Source organism: Rhinopithecus roxellana, chromosome 12 (genome assembly GCF_007565055.1).
Source record: "Rhinopithecus roxellana isolate Shanxi Qingling chromosome 12, ASM756505v1, whole genome shotgun sequence".
Taxonomy (NCBI): Eukaryota; Metazoa; Chordata; class Mammalia; order Primates; family Cercopithecidae; genus Rhinopithecus; species Rhinopithecus roxellana.
In genome coordinates, this window is record NC_044560.1 from 82,570,868 (window position 1) to 82,587,138 (window position 16,271).

The 16,271-nt window shown below is 50.8% G+C and overlaps 1 protein-coding gene across 6 annotated transcripts in view; it reads right to left on the reverse strand.

The window, feature by feature from the left end:
• Positions 1–6,691: 6,691 nt before the first annotated feature.
• COL16A1 (collagen type XVI alpha 1 chain) overlaps positions 6,692–16,271 on the reverse strand; it is a 51,524-nt gene continuing 41,944 nt past the window's right edge. For all 6 annotated transcript variants that reach the window (XM_030913413.1, XM_030913415.1, XM_030913409.1 and 3 more), the window contains 13 exons: positions 15,938–15,982; positions 15,693–15,737; positions 15,344–15,397; positions 14,867–14,920; positions 13,194–13,244; positions 12,768–12,857; positions 11,267–11,302; positions 10,602–10,646; positions 9,476–9,664; positions 8,962–9,028; positions 8,038–8,214; positions 7,781–7,858; positions 6,692–7,041 (listed from right to left, as the gene is read on the reverse strand). In XM_030913413.1, the coding sequence (XP_030769273.1) occupies positions 6,839–7,041; positions 7,781–7,858; positions 8,038–8,214; positions 8,962–9,028; positions 9,476–9,664; positions 10,602–10,646; positions 11,267–11,302; positions 12,768–12,857; positions 13,194–13,244; positions 14,867–14,920; positions 15,344–15,397; positions 15,693–15,737; positions 15,938–15,982 (1,134 nt within the window). In that variant the 3' untranslated portion in view covers positions 6,692–6,838. The remainder of the gene's footprint in view (positions 7,042–7,780; positions 7,859–8,037; positions 8,215–8,961; positions 9,029–9,475; positions 9,665–10,601; positions 10,647–11,266; positions 11,303–12,767; positions 12,858–13,193; positions 13,245–14,866; positions 14,921–15,343; positions 15,398–15,692; positions 15,738–15,937; positions 15,983–16,271) is intronic.

Consider the following 16,271-nt stretch of genomic DNA (forward strand, 5'->3'; position numbering starts at 1 on the left):
TACAGCGACTGACACGATTATTATGAAGTGTTATCCAGTCTAGCCCATCTATCTAACCAAGTGCACTTTCCAAAATCACAGTGCTGATCATGCCACTTGCCCATTGCACAGCCTACAACGGATGCTGTTCATCCACGCCTACAAAATAAGGCCCAATCTCTTCATTCTGGCACTCCAGGCCCCTTCAGAATCTGGCCCAACCTCACCTTGCCAATCTTACCGCCCCTTCTGCTACTGTGTATTTCTGTGCTCAGTTCCACCATTCAGCACTTCTGCTTTGGAGGGAGGATCTTTGTTTTATCACTTTCTAACTGTATCACCTTTGACAAGTTTTTTTTTTTTTAATTTCCAACTTTTATTTTAAGATCGGGGTATATGTGCAGGATGTGGTTTGTTACATAGGTAAATGTGTGCCGTGGTGGTTTGTCGCACAGATCATCCTATCACGTAGGTCTTAAGCCCAGCATCCATTAGCTATTCTTCCTGATGCTCTCCCTCCTCCCACCTCCCCCTACCCTCCGACAGACTCCCGTGTGTATATGTGCTCTCTTCATTCAGCTCCCACTTATAAGTGATAACATGCAGTGTTTGGTTTTCTGTTCTGTGTTAGTTTGCTGAGGATAATGGCTTCCAATTCCATCCATGTCCCTGCAAAGGACAGGATGTCGTTCCTTTTTGTGGCTGCATAGTATTCCTTGGTGTATATCTACCACATTTTATTTAGGCAAGTTATTTAACCTCTGTAAATTTCAGCTTTCTTAGCTGACAGGAACACATGTGTAAATTTGAAAATGAGCTTATTGTACCTGCTCATGCCCCAAACTTAGGTTCAAACCACTCCTTTCACCTGGACCAGCAGCCCTCCCATCTCCAGTCCTGCAAGTCTCAGTTCCAATTCCATTCTCCACCTAACCCTCCCACATTCCCCTTAGCTCCAGAGTTAGCTACTCTCTCTCGCCACTCCCCCTTTGCACTTGGTACTGTCACTGGGCCATATTCCAGCCTACCTTGTATAAGGGTTTTCTTTTGATGTTTTCCCCAAAACCCATTCCTCTCCGTCTCAGAAAATCCACCCAGTCTGTCAGGCCAAAAACCTAAGAGCATTCCTGTGTGTCCTTTTTTTCTCCATACAATCCCCCACCTCCCTCATCTCCATTTGCTCTAATTCAAACATGTACACATCTGCTCTTTTCTCCCTGTTCGCACTATCACTACAGTCCAAGACACTATCATCCGTGCCTGGATCACTACAATAGCCAATTGACTAATGTTCCTGCTCTCGCTCTTCTCCGCACACTTCATTTTCTCCACAGGCAGCCAGAGTGGTTATCTTATTCCTTGACTTCGACTCCCTGGGGACTTCCCATCACTCGTACAACAAAAGCTAAACTCATCCTAATGACATTCATGGCCACACATACCAGCATCTCCAGCCTCATTTCTTGCTGTTGCTGTCCCCCTTGCCTCATTCCAGCCATGCTGGCCTGGTTGCGCCACTCCTGGAGTGTACAGAGCTCATTCCTGGATGTTGGCTTTGGCTTATCTCTGACTGCCTGCTCATTCCTGCTCCAGGTCTTTGGACTAGCTCTTCCCTCTGTCTGGGATATTCTTCCCTTGACTTTTCACCGGTTGGCTTTTCCTTATCCTTCAGGTCTCAGTTAAGATATCACCTGGGGTGGGGGGCATTTCTTGACACTGTACCCCACACATTCCCATCATCTATTTTATTTTTTCATAATGCGTGTCACTAGTTGAATTCTCCAATCTGTTTACATGTATATTGTAGAACTGTCATTTTCTTACGTATTCCTCTAACCTCAGCACCTAGCATAGTGCCTAGCATGAATTCAGTGTTAGTGTTATTATCATCATGTATTGAGTGCTTATTAGGTGCCAGACATTGTGCTAAGTACTATGTGTTGTTTAATTTTCACCACAGTCTTTTGAGATAGTTACTATTACCCATTTATAATGAAGAGCTGAGGCTCAGAGAGGTTAAGTGACCTTCCTGTTATCAAAAAGATAAATGGAACCCAGATGCAGTGACTCACATCTATAATCCCAACACTTTGGGAGCAGGAAGAAGGACCGCTTGAGCCTAGGAGTTCAAAACCAGCCTGGACAACATAGTGAGATGCTTTCTCTACAAAAAATAGTTTTAAAAAATTAGCCAGGTGTGGTGGCATGTGTCTGGAGTCCCAGCCACTGCAGAGGCCAAGGTGGGAGGATTGCTTGAGCCCAGGAGGTCAAGGCTGCAATGAGCTGTGTTTGCACCACTGCACTCCAGCCTGAGCAACAGAGAGACTCTGTCTGGGGGAAAAAAAAAAGATAAATGGAGAAGTAGGACTTGATCCCAGGTCTGCATTTTTTTTTTAACTACTCAGTATTTAATAGTTAGTAAGTAGTGTCTTCTTTACCTTTCTAACCCCCCAGTTCAAAAAATATTGGTGGAATTGAACTGCAAAACTTCAGAAGGGAAGAAGGTTGAAGGTCAAGGGGGTATATTTGCCTGGGAGAGAACAGTGACAAGCTGGCCTGCAAACTGGAATCATGTGACACACACTCACTTATTCCATAGACATATTATCCCATTGAGTTCCCACCTCTTGCCAGGCTCTGTTCTAGATGATGAGAATCCAGCTCCTTTGAGAATCATTTGCCCCCATTCCCCTATGCCTAGCAAAGGGCTTAGGAGGACTATCTGTGGGAGGTCTGTGCTATTTTGTGGACGGGGCATCCACGTCTTCTCTTAGGGAGTCAGGGACCGGCCAAAGCCAACAGCCGGGGCTGTGCCTCTGAGGACCCACACAGGCCCAGGTATGTTTGTTTTGGAGGGGGCTGGATAAAAGAGAGATCAGGATCTTCCTAAGACTGAAAAACAATCAACTCCCTTCCAAAACCTCAACTACCTGAGGCAGACAGAGGTGGGTGGAGAAGTTCCTGTTATTGTTTCACTTGTAGCCCAAGGGGAAAGCATGGATTCCAGCCTTTTTTTAGAGCACAGAGCACTTTCCTGAGTTGGTGGAAGCGCTGCGGTTGACCCTTTAGAGGTGAGGCAGAGCTTGGTAATGAAAGGTCCATCCGCTGGAAAATATTGCCTCCCCTAGAGACACAGCCTCCCAGGAGCCACTTGGCTCTGCACCAAGCTTCTGTACGGCTTACTCAGAAGGAATACCAACACCCACCTAATTATTATGGAATTAATTCTCTTTGATTCCAACTAGATCCAGTTCTGAAATTTAAATTCCAGTTGGATGCTGTGGATCAGAGGATGATTTGCAACTTTCCACAGAAGCAACCGAGGAATGAGAACAGCAGACGTGGCAATTTGGCCACACTTCCCTTCCATTATGGGATCATAAGGAGAGTACATTGACATCATCTATTCCCATAAACTATTCAGGACAGCCACAGAAAAGATCTAGTCCTTTGGGATCTCTAGCACCAAAAAAAAAAAAAAAAAAAAATCCGGTGCTGGGCATGGTGGCTCACGTCTATCTATAATCCCAGCACTTTGGGAGGCTGAGGCAGGCGGATCACCTGAAGTCAGGAGTTCAAGACCAGCCTAGCCAACATGGTGAAACTCTGTCTCTACTACAAATACAAAAATTAGCTGGGCATGGTGGCTTACGCCTGTAGTCCCAGCTAGTCCGGAGGCTGAGGCAGGAGAATCACTTAAACCCAGGAGGCGGAGGTTGTGTGAGCTGAGATGGCACCACTGCATTCCAGCCTGAGTGACAGAGTGAGACTCCGTCCCCCCACCTCCAAAAAAAAAAAAAAAAAAAACTATTCTTGTAAAGGGGTTAACAGACCCCAAATGAAGAAAGAGTCTAATTAGATTCTGTTGAATTTGAGTGACAGAGGAAAATATTATGACAAAAAGGAAGATTTAAATTCCAGAAGCATCAAAGTTTAGATTTTTCTCTGCAGAATAAATACACAGCAGCCTTTTCTCCATCTTATTGAGCAGAGAGTTTCTAACTAAGGACCCTCCAGTCCTATCCTTCACGCTGCAATCAGCGAACTCCCCACTCGGCAAACCTGACTTGACACACCTTTGTGAGAAACCCACCAGTGGCTTCACACTGTGTCTCCCCTGCTCATGCTCCAAAATCCAACCACACTATCCTGTCTCCCATCACTCAGCCTGCTGCACCCAGTCATTTCTGGGCCTTGGCATGTGCTGTTCCCTCTGCCTGAATCCATCTCTTTGTCTAGACACGTTTAGGTTCCCCAGCTGTGCACTCCTCTGGTACCTGGCACCGCCCTGTCATCCCACTTTATTGTAAGTGCTTGTTTAACTGTCTGCGCTCCCTGTGGACACTGTGGGGGCAGGGACCATATCTGTGTAGTTTGCCTTGGGATCCCCAGAGCCTTAGTACAGTCCCTGGGACAAAGTGGGAAAAGGAATGGACTCATCAAGTTAGACTTTTCCAATCGGAATGATCTGTGTGCTGCCTCGAAAGTCTGGAGTAGATTAAGAAGTGAAGACAGAAGGATAATGGGGTTGGAATGTGCAAAAGCTGCCTAAGAGGAATGGACGACACATGCCCCTCCTTGCTTTCTCTTCAGCTTACTCAGCTCCCGAACTGATGAGCAAGATCCATGGATTTTTTGCTGACCACAGTAACAGAAGAGACTATAAAATTCAGCTTTCCATCTGGTTCTTCATGGTCCAAGAAAATACAGCAATTTCTAACTCCAGGGAGACATGCATTCAGATCATGAAAGCTTAAACCTAGCCTGTCGTAGAATCCCTTAAGAGTAGCATGAATTTGACTCAGGAAGAAAAGGGAAGAAGGCATCATTTGCTCTATAAGGATCGATTCCCTGGTGACCCTTAAAGGGGATGAGTTTGATATTTCCTCATAGCAGTTTTTCCCCTCTGGCCTTCAAAGCCAACCTGCTCAATTCCACAGCTGGTCCTTGCTTCTCTTTCTTTCTGCCGGCGCCAACATGCTCCTCATCATAAGGCCTATCATCAGTTAGTACTCGGCAGACTAGGCTGAAAGAGGAAGCTGGCCTTCCAATGGGAGTGCTTTAACATCTGTCCTCTTCCACTGTCCAAAACCTGGCCACTACTTCAATGCAAAAATGATGCCTTTGCTTTTTAATGTTTTATGTTAGAACCAGGGTTAACTGAGAATAGCTGGGGAGGAATGAAAAAAGAATCAGCTCCTCCTTTATCTAAAAACATCACATGAGACACTCGGGCGTGCTCAGGAGTCTGATTTCATTCTCCTGGCCACCAGCACACCTTTGCTCCTGGCAGGAAAAAAACACAGGGCAAAGGTTCTGCAAAGCCATCAATAGGCTGGTATCCTGTTATTTGGGACCCAACTAGAGAAGGGAATTTTCAGAAATGTGCTAGAAATACCAGCTCTGCAGAGATTTGACAGCCGGTTTGAAGGCTTCAGGCAGTTTGGATAAGCATCTAGACTTTGGGTACATTTCTGAGCCTGCTCTGTGAGTCCTTTGAAGTGTATCCAACTTGAATAAACCTTCCAGATCACTGGGGCCAGTGAAAAGCTTTCTTTGGAAATCCCCCTGGAAGTGTCCTTGTTGCTTTCTCGCAGGGCATCCAGCCCATCAGGACAAGCGATCTAAAAAGTAGAGAATGAAGAAGCTCAAGAGAGACTGTTTCTATAATGTTCAGTTCACTGTCTTTTTTCCCCTTCCTAGCCTTTTTTACACAGGGAGAAGGAGACAACAGATAGATCACCAAACTCCCAGTGGACCTTGAGGAGCATGAGCTTAGATCTGCTCGTGGCTTGCCCATGACCCCTTTGTACTGATACAACCTGGCTGTTTCTAAAGGTCTAGGCTAAAATGTACAGGAAAAGTACCACATGTTAGAATAATGAAGAATAACAGGGGATGTTATTTGCCCTCCAGAAAGTCATTGCTGGAAGCACTTATAGAGAGCTAGTGACAGGGCCATCCGTTGGTACAGGCAGAAGGTTCCATCTCATTTCCCAGAGAAGCATTCCCTGGCCGCCTAGGACATAGCTGGAGCCTGTCTTCTCTCCTGTTTGCACAGGTTTTCTAATCACAGAATTACTGGAGCATCAAGAAGCGCCTGCATGCTTGGAAGGGCTTCCAGGCAGATGAACACACCTCAGCACCGGGTAGCATTTTCCCAGGGTGCAAACCGGACCGGCCCTGGGTCACACTGACAAGGTGAAGTGGATGGGCAAAGAGTGGGTGGGGTACCGAACACTGGTTTCTTTAGGGAATCAAATAGGGAGGGACCTTTAAAGCCGGAAGTGGGGCCTTCCAGCGTGCTTTGGTTCACTTGAGAGGAGGGGCTGAATGATGGTCCTTCTCTAACTCAAGAGACGTAGGCATGAAGGACAGGGCACAAGATCCCGAGGAGCAAAGAATCATCAGCTGCCCCCATCCAGCAATATCCCACAGCGCCACTGGCTGACCACAGGCAAGGAGGGAAATACCCTTTATTTTTTAATTTTTATTTTTCTAAGACTGAGTCTCATTATGTTGCCTAGACTGGTCTCAAACTCCTGGGCTCAGGCGATCCTCCCATCTCAGCCCCTTGAATAGCTGGGATTACAGGTGTGTGTCCCTGTACCCAAAATGCTCTTTTTTGATCCTGGAACTAAATGAGAAAAGCAGGGCAACAGGGAGCTCTGGCTGCAGCACCAGAGGAATCCACTGGAAGGGAAAGGACAGATAGTTTTGTTTCTTTATTATTTAAAAAATATTAACAGCAATTAAAAATAACACCAACAACAAAAACATTCACAACCTGTCACAGAGTCCTGTAAGCTTTGGCCGTTTATTCCCAACGGAGTCCTTCATCCAAAGGCAGGTGGGGATTTCAGCCAAAAGGCCCCTTCATGGTTTTCATGGGTGGGTACTGCTGCTCCATCGGCATGGCCCCAAAGCAGTCAGAGGGGCTACAGTGGCCAGCCTTGCCTGGCTGGCCCATGGGACCCGGGGGCCCAGGGATGCCAGGGATGCCCTGCTGGCCCATTGGTCCTGTTGCACCCATCTTGCCATAGCCTGGAGGACCTTGAGGACCTAGGGAGGGAAAGCCCACAGAGGGAAAATCAGAAGACCCAGATCATAAGGGGAAAAAAAGCCATAATGGCATCAAATAACAACTTACATTTGATGATTGTTTCTCAAGTTACCACATGTTTTCATGAAGACCTAGTCTGATCCTCACATTGATTCAACAATAACAATACTGCTGGCAAGTTTTATTTAGAACTTCCATGTGCCAGGCACAGGGCTGAGTGCTTTTGATGCATTATTCATTGAATCTGCACGATTCCCTGAGAAAGAAGCTATTTTCTAATTTTGTAGATGAGGATACAGGCTCAGAGAGGTTGCACCTCTGCTAAGTTGTGATGCTGGGTCTCAGAGCCAGGTCATCAGGCTTTGGCCATTTTCCTTCAGGCTATAACAGCTAAACTTGCATCTAAGAGAGCACTTCCAAAGGGTTTCAATGGCCTCTTCAAGGTGTACAGCCAGTGAGGTGCTGAGTAGAACTTGCACTCAAGTTCCTCGGCCCCAACTCCATGCAGGTCTCTCCTACTGCATCACTGCTAGCCCAGTTTAAGACTTAAGAACAGGCACTGAGTCTTCCGCCCCACAGGCCCTGGCAGAGTGTCTTGCACACAGTGGGATTACTATAAATGTGGTTGACTGGCCTGTCGTTATTTGGAGTTTGACACAGCTGTGTCATAGAAGAAACAGAAAGAAAAGGGGTCTCTGCTGCTCTGGATTCATGGTCTCAAATGGTGGTATTTCCTACCTGGGGGGCCAGGAAGACCATTTTCTCCTGCAATGCCAACACCCATGTCCCCCTTTTCACCTTTGGTACCAGGCAGTCCTGGAACAAAAGAAAGAAAGCAAGTCCTATCCCTGAGCAGAAAAATGACGCAGCCAGTCAGATTACTTGAAACAAACACACACACACATATATCCCATATTCACAACAGACCTCATGGAATACTTAGGCCTGCCCCAAAGAACTACATGTGTCCCTTGGAAACTGTAGGGCAGAGCTACCTCTCATTCCTGGCAAGCCCTGCCGTCCTTCTCTGCCAATCTGACCAGGGAGCCCAGGTGACCCTGGAGCGCCTGGCCTGCCGGGAGCACCATCCTTCCCTGGGGGCCCTGGTCGTCCCGGAGCCGCCGCCATCTCCATGGGGAACTGCATCCTGGAGGTGTAGTAAGCCATTCTCTCTGTAAAAAAAGGACAAGGGCAGGGACAGGTCAGAAGGTCCCCCAGGGACTCAGAATGACTGCAGATGCCGCATATAGGTCACCAGCATGGAGTCCACAGCAGCCTTCCTTCACAGGGATGTCAGGGCAAGTAGTATGGCAGTCGGTCTCCCAAGGGGGGTCCCACGTCCTGGCCTCCACATCACTCCCCATGGAGATCCTTCCAAAGCACAGATCTGACTATGGCATCTCTGCTCCAACAGCCCTCATTAGTTCACTGCTGGCTTCAGAATAAAGCCTGGATCCCTTGCTTGGCATTCAAGGTCTGCTTCCCAAGCAAGACGTTCAGCCCCTTCAGGACAGGGCCTATGTTTCCCCCAGTCCCTGGCACATCAATGTTGGATGAACAAATGAACAGAAAAAAACACTTCAAATAAACCACCCCAGCCATATTCCAGTGCCACTCGCCCCTGTATTTAGAGCTCACTTCAGGCAGACTCGTTTGATACCAATTTTCTTGTCTGTCTCCTTTGCTCAAGTGGGGGCTCGGGGAACGCGGGAAGGAATCATTTTATCTCTGAACAGAGCAGGTGACAAGGAAGGTCTGAAGGATAATTGAACATCTGCCTGTCAACCCCAGGCCTGTGAGTGTATGGAGGGTGAGAGCAGGAGGACATTGAGCTTTAAGGAAAAGGAGGCCAAAGCAGGGCAGAGAAGTCGCAGGAAGGGCAGGCAGCACCCACTGCCACCCAGCTGGCTGCCAGTTACCATCAAACATTTTAATGATCTCTTGTCTGATGAACCTCTTGATTTCATCATAATTCACCATGTCTCCCTGAAGAAAGAGAAGAAAACCTGCCTCAATTATACTTCCAAGCCTGGCACTTTCCCCTATGGAAATAAAGGATGGGGAGGAAGGCAAAGGTCCCAGGAGCCTCCCACAGATTCTCTCTTTTTTTTTTTTTTTTTTGAGACAGAGTCTCACTTTGTCACCCAGACTGGAGTGCAGTGGCGTGATCTCGGCTCACGGCAACCTCTGTAAGTCCTTAATCCAAAGTCCTAACCACCCAGAAATGGTGCAAAACATTTTGTGCTTAAGTGCATCTTTCTGGGGTGAGGGTCCTGTCTTCCCCACCCTTCCGCACACAGTTAAGAGCCACCCTCCGTGGGAGGCAGGCTGTTTCCCACAGAATGTCAGCAGGAGCTTGGAAGACGATCTGTGCTCCACCCCACATGCCTGCTCTATGGGACAGTGCCCACAGCTGCCAGCCTTCCCCCTTACCATGGAGCCAGGCACACCAGGCAAGCCAGGGCTCCCTGAAGGCCCTGGAGCTCCAGGGTGACCTCTCTCTCCTGCAGGGCCTGGTGGCCCAACGGGCCCCATGGAACCACTCTTGCCAGGACCACCAGGCATGCCGGCTCTCCCCTTCTCTCCTGCCTGGCCCTTCTGTCCTGCGGCTCCTGGATCACCCTACAAAGATAGATACTTAGTGCTGTATCTATTTACATCATGATGTCTCACCAATCTGCCCTTTTCTCTCCATCCTCCCACCAGGCCCCCAGTGTCTCCCTCTAGACTGTGGCCACAGCATCCTGACAGGTCACACCGCCTCACTGCCCCAGAGTGGTCCTTATAGAAGAGTTCTCCTGGTGTTATTCCCTTTACTCCCTGCTTAGAAATTCTGATGGCTCCCAAATGTCCTCAGGATAAAGCACTCATTCGTTGGCTGGGCATGCAAGGCCATTCATGATGTGGTCCTGATCTTTCCTTCCTCAGCCTCCTCTCCCCACCCTCCACCTCCCGCCAGACCTCACTGGTGATAATTCTCTGCTTCTGCCGTGTTGTTGTGGTCCTCCTGGCCTGAAATCCCTTTCTCCTCATCTCCCTCTACCCAGTGCACCCCTCCAGAGCTGAAGCTCCCGTTCCTGTTCTCTCCACAGCTCTCTCTGACTCCCCAGGCTGGGTTAGGTGCTCCTCCCTCTCATCCCACAGCACTATGTCTCATCATCTTCTGGAAAACTTGCCAATCCCTAGTGTAAGTGTGACTGGTCTATTGTGAGCACCTATTGTTCAGGGACCTCTGTTTACCTGAGGCCAGGACAAGGGCCTGGAATGTGAGTAGGAACAAGGGGGTACTCGGGAAATGGAAACAATGAATGAATCAGTCAATCAGTGTGTAAATGAATTGGAGATTTCCTTCCTCACAACCAATAAAAACCTACCTGGGGGGCCGGGTAATGACCCCATAGGAGAAATTTTCAGACACTATGCTGCTCCAAGTTCTGCAATTTTTTACCCTGCCCACTGGCCTTCCTGTGTCTCCTCTCTGTGGCTAAAGTCATAACTTGGAGCTGGGCTTCATCCACTCATGAGCTTCTCCTCTCAAACCCAACCAGTGCCCACTCACCTTGGGACCAGGAGGTCCATAGAATCCCTGCTTTCCAGGGGGTCCCTAGAGGAAAGCAAAAGTCAGAGCTGAAGTTTGGGCAGCATCTCTGAGGCTCCCTGGGGAGGGAGGAGCAGTGAAGAGGCCCTTTCCACAGCCCGAGGCCCCCAAGTGTGTCCAACCAGGCTCTGTGTGAGAAAGGACTGCAGCCTCCCTGTCCGCAGAGGGGCTGACAACTGGAAGGGAAAAAAATGTCTTCTGGAGGATGGCCTTGTTTAAGCATGTTGGTTGGGCCCCCATCACAGATGAAGAGAGTCGAGAAGAAGTCAGAATGAGAGGGCCAGTCTGTGGCATACTGGGGGGCCTGGAAAGACCTGGTGCCCAGGAGATGTTCGTTTGAAATTCATTATTATCATTATTATTATTGTTGTTGTTGTTGTTGTTGTTTCTTTTTGACCAGGTACAGAGTTAAAAAGAAAATGGTAAAACAAATCTCACTTCCATCCTTGGCCTCAAGTCTCTAATTCCTCTCCCCAGGACAACAAGGGTTAACAATTTCCTGTATATCTGTCCAGAGCTAGTCCCTACATAGAGGGAATGTTTACTGAATAAATGAAGAGGGGTCAGGGCAAGGTGAGGAGGGAGAAGCATCCCCAAGGAAACAGAGAAGACCGGTACAACCGTACCTCTTTGCCAGCTGCACCATCCGTACCAGGTTCGCCCTGGGGAGTAGAGAGCAATGGAGACGTGATGAGCTCCATCCCAGTTTGGTGTCAGATGCCTCGCCATGTACACAGGACATGCCCAGCCCCCTGTTCCACCCAAAGGCCATGATCCTCCAACCCTCACCCTCCGACACTCTGGGCCATGGAAACTCAGACCCCCACCCCTTACTCCAGCCTGATCCCAGAGCCCCAACAGCTCCCAGCCCCCATCTACAAGAGCTTTACAAGGGAAGAACAGACCGTGCCTGCCTTGCTGTGTGCTTGGATCCTGGCACCTTACACACTCCCTGGCTCTGAATCTATGTTAAACGTTTGCTGAATGAACACATGAGCAGCCTGAGCCGGCTCCGCTGAATGAACACATGAGCAGCCTGAGCCGGCCCCCTCCCCGAGACCAGCAAGGCTGCCTCCTTTGGCCAGCCCCCTTCTGATGGCTGCTGGGGAAGAGGACTCTGATTGCTAGGTAAGTGGGAGATTCATCCGGGGGCCATGGAGGCTCCTGAGCCTGCGAAAAGGGAAGCAGGGTCCTTGGCAGGAATCAGGGCGAATAGGCATGGTGAGACTGGGCCCTCCTGGCAGATGGGCTAACTGGAGTCCAACACCCCAGCCCAGGCCACCAGCCCCACGGTCACTGCTGCTGCCCCCCAGAAAAAGTCTGTGTTGATGGAAAGCATCCTGATGGGTCCCAGGAGACCTGGGTCCCTGCCTCTGCTCTCCCAGGAGACTTTTCATCCCTGACCCTGGCAATCAGTTGCACCTGACGGGGTTCACCTGTCTGGAACTTTTAAGAGAGGTAGATTTTCAGAGTGGCTAAGGACCAAGTTCTGGAATCAGGCAGGCTGGGGTCAAGTCAGAGCTCTTCCACTCACTAGCTACGTGACTCCGAGCAACCTGCCTAACCTTGCAGAGCCCCCGTTTCCTCATCTGTAAAACGGGGACAATCAGATCCACTAAATGGGGCTGCAGCACAGATTAAGACAAAATGCACAGCAAGCACTTAGTCCACCATTTGGCACACATTGATGACAGATATATCAGCGCTCTTAGTGTTAAACGTGAGCGGAGACCAAGTCCTGGTTTCCGAGGACCTCGGGAAGTTACAGTAACAGCACTGCATTTCTGCTTCCTGACATTTAGCAAGATTTTCTGTGGTTACCGACAAGCTCCCCCGGGGAAGGGGCAGGGGCAGAACAGGGATGCATAGCCGAGGGGTCTGCAGAAGGTTGATGCTGTGGCACCGTCACAGGCAGTGACCTCATGTGCAGCCTGGCACAGCACTGCCTTGCAGGGCCTGTCCTTCCAAACTCAGCATGATCCTCAGGCCTGAGCACCATGCTGCCGTTCTGCCATGCTGACAGCCCCTCCTTCCTTGGAGACCCCAGATATATTCTGCTGTGCTCAACGGGACTTAAGCCAGCTGACTCCTTCCCCCTGGGCTGTGCTGTAGGATGTGGGATCTTACCGGGGGACCAGGGTGTCCAGGGGGGCCGGGCTGGCCTGGGAGGCCTGCAAGGCCCCTTTCTCCGGTGGCTCCTCGGTCTCCTTTCAGACCCTAGAGAGTAGGAAGGGGGACAGTGAGAGGGGAGGGAAGCAGGCAAAATGGACCCCCATGTAGACAGAGACAGACACCCCATCCTGTGCCAGGGACTACAGGGAGAGGTGGCACTGCCTGAACTTGCAACAAGACTCTGAGATGACCTCCAGCCCTCTCCAAAGCCCTCTACCACATCCTGGAAGGCAAGATCTTTGGAGGCAGGAGAGGCTGACGCCAGGGAAGTAGGGGATGAGACAAACTGTTCTGCATCCCCACAGCTTGCTCTGAATGGCGCCCACAGCCAAGCAGGGCAAAACTCCTGGGAGGGAGGAAGGAGCGGAGTGTGTTACTCACCACTGCAGAGATCCCAGCTGGTCCTGGCTGGCCTGGAGGCCCTGGTGGCCCCTAAAGAGAGATGAGTCAGTGGGATAGAAACAGGTTCTAACAGTAAGACCCCTGGGAGGCACAGGGCCTGACAGCAGGAGCAAGCTGTAAACTTCAGCAGCTCCATTTCCTCTGGAAACCTTCCTTCGCTCTGGTCTTGCACTTGAGCTTCTGACAAGATTTGCGCCCAGAGCTGAGGCCTGGGGATCCTGGGCACACAGGACCCTCCCTCCAACGCAGGCTGAGTGGAGCATCTGGGGCTGTGCTGAGGGAGATGATCTGAAAGCCATGGCCAGAGGCCAAGTGCAGTGGAGAAAGGCCTGGGGGAGTTACTCCCTGGCCTAGGTGGCTACTGAGACCCCTGCTTCCCTAAAGGCAGCCCACTTCCTGGTGGTCTATGGAGAAGGGAAGACCAGGAGCTGGGGGTCTGTGTAGCAGGGGGTGAGGGGCAGGGGCTTGGCACTGACCCCACCATCCACAGTGACAAGGAGCCAACACTCGCTGGCCAACACTGGGGTGCACAGGACTCCAACACCCAGATAGACCTGGCTGCTGCACTAGGGTGGCGTCTAAAATGCCCTCCTCTAGCTCTGATGCCTACATCCATGCCTCTGCGGTGCAAAAGGTCACCTCCCTGGTCAGAGTGACAACTTCTCTGAACCCCCCGGGCACTTGGGTCTCTCTCAGAGCGCTTCCCTCCACACCCCCAGGGGGAACGTTCCAGAGGCCATAGCCTGTGTTCTATTCATCTCCAGTCTCCTGGGGTGGAAGTGTCCAGCACAGAGACTGCCACATCGCAAGATGACGGGGCCAGACGGACAGAAGTGAGAGGCGGAACCCTGCACCCCCTTGGCCCCAGCCCCACTGAGTCTCCAACGGGGCCACGCTTCTGAGTGCTCCTCCCCCTGTCATCTGCAATGTGAGGGGGAACCAGGCTCAATATGGCGTTCCCAATCCAGGGCCTCTGGACCCCTTGAGATGCATAAAAATAGTGATGGGGGCCTGAGAGTTCTTTTTTTTTTTGGTCGTGAACTATTTTTAACATTTCCAAGAGCCTCCTGGAAATGATTATGCAGCCAGCCACAACAGGGCTGCAACAAAATGCCAGTATCTTCGCTTTTCTCTGGAGTCCCATCAGCTCAGTGCCGTCACAATGATCAAAGGCACTGCCTGGCAGTCGTCTATGTTAGTGATGAGTAAAGTAGACAGGAAATTCATTATTGCTTGATAAATGTCCTCTCCAAGTCACCTCATCTTGGGAAACACACCACCTATTTACCCAGTTGCCCAAGCCAAATGCAGAAGTCACCCCTGGTTCCTCTCTTTCTGTCACTCTGTCTCCCCGGCCCCAATCCAGCTCATCAGCAAGTCCCCCGAGCCTGGCATGGTGCAGGGGCTCCACGATTATTTGTTGACTGAATGACCTTCATCTGATAAGTGAACTTGAATGTGCCCAGAAAATAAGAAAATAACAAAAAGCCTGGAAACCACAGAAGGAGTGGCCCCAGTGGCCCCGTCTAGCTCCCATGGCTGGGGCAGCCCCTATGGCAAGTTCTCTCAGGTCATGACAGCCTACGCGCCACTACCCACCCCGCCAAAATGCTAATTCTTATGGAGACAGAGACAAAAGTGGTTCAACTCACAACGTGGCCGGGGGGACCAGGTCTTCCCTGGGGTCCCATGGCACCAGGTTCACCCTGCAGGAGCCAGAAAAAGGAAAAAATGACACTGAAACTGACTGGCTTGCACCATGTGGCTGTTGGGTGGGAGGGGGCTGGGCAGAATAGGTGGTAACGCCAGTGGCCAAAGGAGCCAGGCCAATTCCCAGCCTCCAGACCCAAGTCTCCCAGAGAGGTAGAGAAGGCAGACCCTCAGCCTGAGCAGGCCAGGCCCTGCCTTTTTAGGTTGGTGACCCAGCAACCTCCAGGGAGCAGAACGAGTTACAACCCTTAAGAGGAGGGAGAAAGTTCAAGACATGCAGTGTTGGGTGACACCCCTCCCAGAAGGCTGAGGACAGAAAGCAGCCAATTTGCCAGTGGGCAGGAAGAAGCAGCTGCATCCCAGACTCCTCAGGGTCCAAAGGCAAACTGAAGGCAGCTGTGTGGATCCCTGGTCCTTACCTCTGCGCCAGGCCGGCCAGTGCTGCCAGGAGGACCTGGTTTGCCACAGTCACCCTAGAAGAGAGAGGAGCAGCTGGAGCTCACCAGACCTTCACTTGACATCCCTACCCCAAGTCAACCTCACATCAGAGGGGCCCTGCCACCTGCCCCAGCTTTGGCCAGAGGCCCTCTGATGCCCTCCAGCTGGTAGACAGAGAAACCCTGACCCAGTCTGCTGCCAGGCACCGGTGGCCCCAGGAGGCTGATGCTGGGATGGCCTCTCTGTCCAGGATAGGCTGCCATGTCCGCCTGGGGGCAGGCCTTCAGGAAAGCAGACACAACCTGCTTGGCAGAGGTCACCAGCCCTTACCTTAGGTCCTGGGAGGCCAGGATGTCCTGTTTTCCCCTTAAAGCCCTGAAAGAAAAGGCAGGGAGTTCTCATGTCCCTCATGTCAGCTGGGGGCCTCTTCCCACTCCTCCTTCCTCAGTTCAAACCATTCAAACCAATCCAAAGTCATAACACGATCCACGGAAGATCTGGATTTGAGCTGTTGCAGCCACCCAGGCAGAAGCTGCAACTTCGCAGCTCCCACTCCTTCCTCCAGCTCAACTTACCGGTGGTCCCATGAGTCCAGGGGGGCCAGCAGGACCAGGGTCCCCCTAGGGAAAGAGACAAGGAGGATTGAGGCAAGAGTTTTGCTCAGCTTGTATCCAGCTCATACCACTGTCCTCTCCTCTCTCAAGCCCTCCTCAGCTATCCCAGGATGGAGGGAAGAATCCAAACCTGGCTCAGCCTCTGACTGGCTATGGATCCTCAGTGACTTCCAGCCCCTCTCCAGGCCTTCGCTTTCCTTCTTTGGGATATATAAGGGGGCTGACTTTGATGTTCTACCCTGTCCCATGGCCCCAGCCCTTTCAGATTCCCCAGCAAAACCCAAGGAGCCAGGGC